A 10,159-nucleotide genomic window follows, 5' to 3' on the forward strand; every position below is an offset into this window, starting at 1 on the left:
CTTTATCAATAATGTGGTCTCGATGGATATAGGGGTCCTAAACCTCAGGTTTGACAGGATGCTCAGGATCCAACAGATCCTGTGTGATAACCCGTGAAATACAGGAAGTCCTATATGAGATGGTCAACCTAGATTCCTCTGAATCATTCCTTAGCATCCTCTGGCAGCCCAGCATGGATGGACTTCTCCATCCATGGCTTTAAGCTCTTCCCATATTTCTGTGATAGCTGAATTTATTATTGTCCTGGTTCAGCTAGGATAGGGTTAAGTTTCCCCAGCAGAGAGGGGGAAGGGATCTCCAGCCGGGTTATTCATACCATGCTGAGGTCAGGTCCAGCGCAGCAGCATGGGAAGTTTATTCCTTTGTGGCTTTTGGTGGCAGGGAGCACGTGGTGGGACCACTGCGGTATTTCTCTGTATATCTTTTGTCTTGTTTACCGTTATTACTGTTTATTGTTGTTATCATTGCTACTGTTGTTGTTTAGATTGTTTGTTACACTGTTGTATTAAATTTCTTCTTATTTTAACCCGGGGTTTGTGCCCTACTTGTGTCCGAGGGTGGGGGAGGGATAACGTCAACGTGGTCTCCGGTCCGAGCAGGGCTTAAACCAACACAATTATAAATACAAATAAACAGACACAGCCCAAATTGTCTGAAAAGTGACTTCAGCTTGTCATTCTAGGAACATGAATCTTTGCACAGTCAGTCTGTGAGTTACATGAATTACGATTTACCTGTCCCCACTCAGTTCAATGTCCATGGCTTAAAATGAAGCACTAGAGATACATTGTTCAGGTGAGTTTATTCAAATACAACAAGAGCAACATAACAGGTTTCCCAGAAGAAAATGACCCTCTAGTCCACAAAACAGGGGAGGAAAAAAAAAATTTAGTAATATAAATTACAAATTTTGGCCAAAAAATTTTGAATTTCATTACTCTCCAAGTTCAGGACAAATACTCTATTAAAATGCTTTGATATTCTTCAGAGAATTTGGTATTCTCTGGAGAACACAGTACTGACTAGGGTCAGGGATCAAGTCATAGCCCACTAACATAAGTCACAGCCAGATCCCATCCATTTTCCTCTCTCTGGGGGCTACCATGCATCACCACGCCTTCTGGACAACCACATTTTTATTAATGGAATGAGCTGCAGACCAAAATATTACTGAAAGAGATCTAAATTTTCAGTGCATTATATAGCAGTTGTACCACAGACTACAGTTAAAAATTAACCAAACTTAAAACTGTCTCATCGAAGGAAAAACATAAAGCAGTGCAGAATCATTCTTGGCTTTACTCTCCAGGTCTTACAATATTTTCCTGCAGCAAGAACTACATTACAGTCATACACCAGAATTTTATAGCTAAAACTCTTAAAGTAATACCTACAAAATTACAGCAAATACTATCAAAATGCCTATTTTGACCTTAAAAGTATGTACTTAAACACATCTCTCCTCAGGAAAGTGCATTATCACATGCTTAGAGCTGAATTCCTGTGTAAGTGCTTTCCTGAGCCAGAGCCCAAACAATGCCCAGATGAAGCAGGTGAAACTCCAGAGGCTTCTGACCTCCCTAGATCTGTATGTGATCTCTCAAAATGCAAACAGATCATCAGGCTCTTCAAAATGGCCTGCACAGCTCGCTCAAAATACATGGGCTTCCACTGAACACAACGCTGACGAAAACATTTACTTCCCATTCTATAATATTTCTCTGTATTATAACTTGTTTTAAAAATTACAAATCTTGCAGCTTTATTTCTTCCTCATCACTGTCAGTTACATTGATTATGTGGGTGCTGGAGGGAGATGAGGCAGCTGACAAAACCTCCTCCAATGCTCCAGCATCCGGCTGTGATAGGGGGCTTAAATACTGCTCCTCGTTGCATTTGTCGTGGCAAGACACTACGTCAAGGCACTCAAAGCTGTGGTGGTTCTCACGTATACTTTCTGTTTGATATTCTTTGAAAGGATAGTCTCTGTTCAGAGTTGAAAACATCGCCTCCTGTCTTTGGTACCTGTCTTCATAAAAGCCAGGCGCTGAGCGGGAGAAATTCCTACCGAGGTGGAGAAGTGGAGGTCGGCTGAACGGGCATGTGCTGCAATGAAAGAGATTGAAAGTTGGCTTTCAGAAATGGAGATTGCTTGGACTTCCATTCAGCTGAGAAAACCAGAACGACACTAATGTTCTATGTCAGTTTATCCTGTTGAAATATTTAAAACACATGCGCTTCAAAACCATGCCTAATTTAAACACTGAGGCCATAACAAGAGTCATGCACAGATCCCATATCTGTGCATATGCACCTCTTCATGCTAAACACATGCATGACACTGCTTTGAAAACTAACACAAAACCCATAGTATTTATCAATAAAATAATATCATGGATATACCAGTATCTGATAAGCCTGCAGTATGTTAACAGACACAGAATAGTAATAGAAAACATTAGAAGTCTGTTATTTCTGTGTGCCAAAATTTCTGACAGACCTGGGGTAAAATGCTCTTATTTATTCTTTTGAGTGAACTCTTGCATGTTACATTGTTATTAAACAGGAGGACTGACAGAGAGTCCTTGTGCCCAATATCTCATTGTCAGTGTTACTATTCAAAAAATGTACAGTGATAAATTTTTAAACAGCACCCACATAGATTGCAGGAAGTTACTATGTCAAATGTAGTGCATTCCTCCAGTGTCAGAAATTTTCATTTTTATCCTGATGCGGAATGACACATGTATTGTAATTTACAGTGTCACAGAAATTCACCACATTGTTAAGAAAACAAGTGTATGTGAAGAATAGATCTCCACAGTTTAGACATTATCAAGACATTGATACAATGTCTACTGAGGTTTTAAGGAGACTCTCCACCTTTCCAATCAAATACTTACATTTTTAGTGCATAAATCTGCATACATACATTTGCACTAAGAAATCATGATTCTTGTATGCAAGAAATGAATTTATAGGAATGTGATCCTATAAATCATTGTATTAGAAAGATCCTGGTATTAGCAAAGCTGGCAGCCTTCAGGTGTCATTAATGTTTGAACTCAGAACAGTCTTTTATGGTGCAAGAACACTCCTCTCCCTGAGAGGCCTCACAAAACTATCTAATTTCAGAGACCAAGGGCTAAGCAAAGTTTATCTTTAGCAATTTTGGGAATATGTGTCCTGTGTTTCTTCAAAGAATCTCAAAAATAGAAATATCTTGCATTGCACTTATCAGCTCATACAGCTCTTTTGAGTTTCATGGGTCATGATCAGCCCTAATTTATGACCAGGCAGTATTATTACCATAGGAACATACGGTTGTTGCTATTAGTAGGAATGAGCAGTGTATAAACAGGCAGACTTTAAGGCTAATAGTCATAATAATTTGTTATGGTTGATACTGCACAGTCATGAAAGAAAAATGATGCCTTACAAAGAATAGTCATCAGTAGGCCATCAGACCTCCTGAGTCTGAGCAGCACACCTGCTGCTGGGAGGGCACTGGTGCTTTCTGTGCGCGCTTAGCTTAGGAAATACCCACGGGATATTACATGTGTTAGCTTGTAAATTCTTTGATTAGGTGATCTCTAATTGACTGCCCAGAGACTGCAAGGAAAAACTAGGAATTACTACCTACATAAGAACTCTGAAGACATTTCCCACGAGGCTAGATTTCAGAAATATAGGTAGTTACGACAGCTGCAAACAATACCCAGCAGACCTCTCACAGACCTACTTTAATTCTATCTGATCATTTTCAAAATACATTTACACTACCTCCACCTAATGTTTTTCTGTAGAAATCAATAGCACTTAGATGCATAAAGTGGAGAGAGAAGATACTTCTATTTACTGTGGGTTTGGGAGTGCCAATTACTGCAATAGTATGAACTCAGTAACTGGGCATATATTATGAGCAGCCTCAGGCCAGCAGGTCCCACCACAAAGGAGCTACAGTAAAGTAAGAGCACCTTTCCTTTTGAATGCTCCACCTGCTTTCTGTAAATCAAAAGACTCTCTGCCTTTTAGCATTTGTTCTTAGTGGTATTGAAATGAAGGGTTTCATTACCTTGAGGGGGTATAATGAGGTCCAGGTAAAAAGTAAGGGTGGTAGAATGAACACCGAGGAGGCAATCCAAACAGACTGGCTGGCTGACCAATGGGAGGAGACTTGTAGAAATGTGAGTGAAGAAAAGGGGTAGCCTGGGGAAGAGGTACACCTCTAGGAAAAGCAGAAACCCCTGGGTACTCCTTTGGGGGCTCACTATTAGGGACAGAAAATCTGCCATTAGTGGTGGTTATGTTACTTGGGTTTCTGCTGAAGCTCTCAATGAAAACTGGTGAAGGTCTCTTCAGAGAGCAATTGAGCTTAGATACATCAAGAGCTTCTGTCTGAGCAGGTTTAACAAAGTGCTGTGGTGAAAACACAGGGTGCAGGGGCAGAGTTGGAGCTGGGACAGCCACTGATGTGGTGCTTGCACTAGCTGTCTGGAGAAGAGTAACTGGAACAGCATGTTGAATGGAAGAAGCTGGCAGACGGATAGCAGGAGACTCACCTTTAGGAAACAGAACAGTTATTTATCAGACTATATGAATAGAGGAAGAAGTTTCATAAACAGCAGCATAGCAAACCACAGCCAGAACTGGAACCATTTCCCCCAAAGTTTCTAGCATCACTTCCCTGCAATTCATAGTCATGCACCACTTCTCCTACATGGATTCTGTCAGATGGGTTTGGAGCCCACACATTCAAGCTTCCTTCTACAAAATCCCAAGAGTGAAAGAAGAAGGAATTGGCTAGTGAGCACTGAGGCTGTGGGGCTGGTGAGGGCTGTCTTGTCCTAATATGGACACAGAATGGTTTAGCACCTGAATCTCAGAAGACTTCCCAAATCTACTAGCTGAGTTGGAGTGAGCCAAATTCTTAACAAATCTATGGTACCAAAGCAGCAGTGAGGAGCAGAATTAACGGTTAAAACAACCTACTCTCTGATAAGTTTTCTTATTTGTTTCACCAATGAAGGCACCCACTAGCCAATTTCTCCTTGAAATGTTTTGCAGAACATATACTTGAATGTACACCTTCAAATCACACATCATGTCAGCGGGGCTGCCTTTATACAGAAAGTTTCAAAACACATTGTATAAGCATTTTCAAACCCCACTACCTAGTCTAAGAGTCTAAATTTCAAGTCAATAGGACTTAAATGCATCTAGATTTTTACAATGTGTATTTAAGAATAATTTCAACCACAGTAGGATAGTAAATTCTGGAATGAAATTTAGTAGCATCTGAGGACAGCATGACATTATAAAATCTACTAGGGTAAGAAAGCAAAGAATACTTTATTCAGTCAAATTTACAGAAGCATTTGAGAAAGGATCACATCACTAACTCAAATCGTCACCAGAACAAAGCTGAGTGTTCTTTTTACATCTCCGAATATTACCACACATCATAAACAGGCATTTAATTTTCTTGTCTCATTGTAAGGAGAGCAGCCTTTGTCAGTATGCTTAAAGAGAAAAATGCCATTGCCTGGATCTAAACTATTTGTTGTTGAAATCAGCTATGCATGCACTAACAGAGCCAGAGCTCTTTCACTACAAACAATGCAGGTCAGCTATTATACTTGACTGTGAGCTCTCACACTACACTCACTCTATTTCACTGCCCGTACTGACTTCTTACAAAAAGGAGGATCCTTCCAGGTTAGGTGCAACTTTTTAATGCATTCCTTCTGTAACTATTATTTTTGTTTGTATGAAAGCTATGTATGCTCAAACTGTGGGCATGTGGAAGTTCCTAACAGCTACATATAGAACTATTCCAGGTGTGCACAGATACCTAAGTAACCATTCATGGAAAATGTGCCAATGAAAAATTTCTTTTTCAGTTTTAGTGACTGCTTTATTATTACAGCACATACCTTACTAACACCCTACTAACTTCCTTTTTGATGCCCATGCTGACAGTTCTGTTGGCTGTCTCTTGTAAGCAGTCTAAGTTGCTGAGCATTTGCTCTAGAGCAATGGTGCCCTCACTACCAAGGAACACTAACATCAAGACTAAGCTAACCAGCTTTTTCAGGCTTAGTAGCATGGGGTTGAGCACTAATGCAGTTAGAGCTGGTGAGGTAAAATACATGTGGGTTGGAGACAAGAAAAAGATGTAGCTTAACAGAAAGCAAGTAATAGAGAGTAATAGAGATTCAAGAAGACCAAGAGGTAGCAGAAGGTAACAAGGAGCTACAAAGGCAGTAGCAGGAATCTGTGGGCAATGAAGAAGCCAGAAGAATTTAAGAGGCTGAGGAAACAGTAGGTAAAGACTAGGAGGCAGAGGTGCAGTGCAGAGGAGGACTGATAGAAATAATGGTGTCAAGAAAGACTGAGAAATTGTTTTAACTATATCTACATTACCATCTATATATCTTTTATATATAGTAAATTCATAGGTAAATTCTGACTTTTTAAAATCATTTACTACTGAAAACTCACAGACTGGATGTCCAATACTGTTCTTAACACTGGGGATGACAACAGAGTAAGCAGGTGATGGGAAAGGATAAACACCAGCTGGATTTGTACCGGTGATACTCTGAGAAGTGCTGGAAAAGACAGGCAGTGGAAAATGCTTCCTTTTGCTTGGTCGTGGTTGATAAACCCAATCTGTCAGAGATGAGAAAAGATGCAGACACCCAGTTTTTGGGATGGTCTCATTCTTTATGTAAAGCTATGACATCTGTAATTCTGAAGTATGTAAAAAACATTACTCCAAAATCACCTCCCATAGTCAATAGCAATACTCCATTTGTTTCAGTGAGCTAGCAAATAGGGCATTTTATTGGAAGTGGTAATAAAATGGACATATTTGAGCACTGGTTTTATGTAACGGAATAGTAACTGTGAGACAAAGAAATACAGAACAGTGGGGACTGATGTGGCACAGCTGAGGAAAGCATGTTAAGCAGAACATGACACTGTACCACGGGCTTTCAGTGCAGAAGAAAACCATGACTATATTCAAAATGCGGATCTTTCCTGAATGACTCCTCAACCCCTTAAATCTCACATATACTTGCAGGTTATGGAAATGGAATGGAAATATGGAAATGGAATGGAAATGGAAAATATGACCCACTAGGAATCCTGTACAGATTTTGGGAGTATGTTTGCCTTTAACTTTCAACATTAACCAAACTCTAACAGATGTATAAACATATTATGAATTTACACTGAGCAGCTAGGTTTCTTACACAAGCTAACTCAATACAACTTTCAAGAAGCACTTTTTATATATATATATATATAATTGAAAAGTGTAAAGGGAGAGGGAGAGATAAGAGCTGCTCTTATCTTTTGCTTGTTTATGACAGATTAGTCAGATCTTGTCTCCCAGGATTAGCCATCATCATGAACTAGCAGGATTATGACAACAGAGAGAGAAAGGATCACAACACCTGGTATCTCAACAGCTTTTAAAAAGAATGTTCAAAGTACTTACGCTCTGTTTTATTGAACTACAGTGTTATGGAGAAATACATTTGTTAAGGCTACAAATTTTTAAGCCTTTTAACAAAAGGCTGAGAACAACATCTTCCACACCGTTATTTGGGAATCCCAAGTCTACATGTTGAAGAATCCCACAGAATACAACGCCATTTGTGCTTCCTGTGGCATTTCCCTTTCCTGCTTTTAAAGAATGGATGCATGTGTCACCACAGGCCACCTGGGCACAGCTCTTTCTGGAGCACATAAAATGATGCAGCAGGCCATGTTCACAATAAACTCACTGTCTGGCCATTAGACTACTAAAGCATTCAGAAGAGCTGCTGTAGCTGTGGTGGTCTAAGGCTGTAAGAAACATTAGAGGCTATGAAGGATGAAACATCATTTTGCATGTTTTAAAAAATTAATGTTTTCAGGTACTAGAAAGTTGACAGAAGGAGTGTGTGCTTTAAATTTTTGTCATTTTTTTCTAACTCTATTACTTGCATTAATGAAAGCAATCAATTCTTCCAAAAATCTTCCACTTCTAAAGCATTTGGGTAAATAGATACATGTTTACCAGGAAATTCCTCTGTGTGCTTTTGTTTTATTTTCTGTGCTTCATCATAATAGGGCTGCTTTTGCTCTTCAGTCAGTTTGCTCCACTCCAGTCCAAGCTGAATACTGATTTCTGTATTACTGGCAGCTGGGTTAGCTTTTGCTAGGGCAGGCCGATGAATCCTAGCCCACACCATAAATGCGTTCATTGGACGCTTTACGTGGCCACTTCTGTCCTTGCTAAATGGAGCATCTGCCATACCTATGCAGGAAAATGAGGAAAGATGATCATCTTCCAAGCAGTATGTGCAATACAGGCTACATTCAATAATACAGCAAGAGGGTATTTGGCAAAAGTCAAAAAATTCACTAGAGCTTTGGAACACATGAAGCTCAATACACATTTGGAGAACAGTTCCTAGAAAAATAACTAAGGCTAAGGGAGTATCCTCCACTAACCTTCACTGAACCACTGCATAAGGAATCATTTACCTGGCTTTTGTTGCATTTTATTTAAAAAAAACCCAAACAAACCAACCAACCAGACATGTGAGACTGCTAACACATTGGTTTGGATTTCATTTGGCCAGATTGTTTTCTTATGAATTTAGAAACTAAACACTGTATAGCATAGACTATATCTCTGCCAATTTTTTATCACCACCAGAACTATGTAACTAAAGCCCTAATGATGCAGGGACCAGATCTAATGATGGCAGTTTAGTCCCACACCTGCAGTCCCTGACTTCTCAGCTGAGGTTGTTGCCGTTTAGGGTTTCTGTTTGGTTTTTTTTTTTTCCGTTTCTCACTTTTTTCTCAGATTTGGACACTAATTTTGCTGGAGGAACCCATGTTACCATATGACTGTTAAGCTTTGCCTCTCTGTAAACTGACTGCATTTAAATTGAGCTGGTGACAGGATGAACCCTCAGAGCCCTCACAACTGATCCTTGAGCAAGCAACTTCCTCTCTGAAAAAGATTTATAAATTAACTCTTTCACCTTATCATTAAAGGGCAAAAGGCTGCTAGGCTTTAACACCTCACTTTAAGTCATTAATTTTGAATGCCTAGATTGCTTTCAAAAAAAGTAAGCTTCTAATCCAGACATTTCAAAATGTTCCTCATTTAACATGCCCACATTTTCTGAGAAGTGTATGAATAGCTTTATAGCTGTAAAAAAAAAAAAAATCAAGCAGATTTCTGACCTTAAATTTGCAACCACGACTCAGTGCAATTCTAAACAGGCATAAGGGGTTTAACGTAGTCAGGGGACAAGTGGACAAACTGCATTGTTTCTTAACAAACCACTAAGAACTCTGTGCGCCCGTATGCTTATTTCTTATGCTGAAGGAGGGAGTGGTACAAACTCCAGTCTATCCAAAGGGACCGCTCTCTAACGTGACCTTTCAGCTTGTGTTCTCCTACATGCTAACTTGTCAGCTGTGTGTCACTGAACCTCTGCAAGGTCTCGTAACATTATACCTGAATCGGAGGGCAGTACTGTGAAGGGAACATTTTTAGTTTCAATCTTTACTGGATGCTCCAGTAAAGCCTTCCTTTTAAGCGGCACTTGTCCCACCGGCACTTTAGCTGCGTGGATCATCTCTGGCGGCAGAGGGCTTTGGATCTGTATGCGGGTCCCAGGCGGTAAGGGCTGCAACACAACTGGGTTCTGCAGCAATCCGGGGGAGACCCCAAAGCCCCCGCGCTGCTGCACCGTGCGGTCATCAGTGCTGGCCTGAGCTCCAGCCGGGCCATAGTCCTTTTCCCTCTTCACCCTGCAAGCCTCGAAGGCCGTGTTAGGCGGCTCCCCTTTGACATCACCGCCTCTCCGGGGCTCCTTCCTATTCCACCTCTTCTTCAGCGCCTTCACCTCCTCCTGGCTTGCTCCGCTGACCCTTTCATCGTCCCTTTCCCTCTTGATGGCGCCGCGGGCCCCCCCTTTACCCCTCCGCGGAGATGGGGAGCTCCTGGTCTCGCCCACCGACCCCCCGCCGTCCGTGTGGCTGCCCAGGGAGTTTCCCCCCTCCGGCTCGGGCTCCTCGACTTTGACTTGCAGCACGCTGAAGGGGCCCAAGAGCTCCCACCGCGGGGGGGAGGGCGAC

General features: G+C 41.1%; 1 protein-coding gene across 1 annotated transcript; it reads right to left on the reverse strand.

Moving 5' to 3' along the window:
* Positions 1-924: 924 nt before the first annotated feature.
* SOX30 (SRY-box 30) lies at positions 925-10,146 on the reverse strand (the record flags this gene model as incomplete). The annotated part of the gene is made up of 5 exons (XM_026858208.1): positions 925-2,107; positions 4,077-4,563; positions 6,506-6,676; positions 8,076-8,315; positions 9,537-10,146. Coding segments are annotated over 5 exons (1,869 nt in total), but the record flags the coding sequence as incomplete, so codon positions are not given.
* Between the last annotated feature and the right edge of the window lie 13 nt (positions 10,147-10,159).

This window comes from Athene cunicularia (genome assembly GCF_003259725.1).
Source record: "Athene cunicularia isolate RWA chromosome 13 unlocalized genomic scaffold, athCun1 chr13_part1, whole genome shotgun sequence".
Lineage (NCBI taxonomy): Eukaryota > Metazoa > Chordata > Aves > Strigiformes > Strigidae > Athene > Athene cunicularia.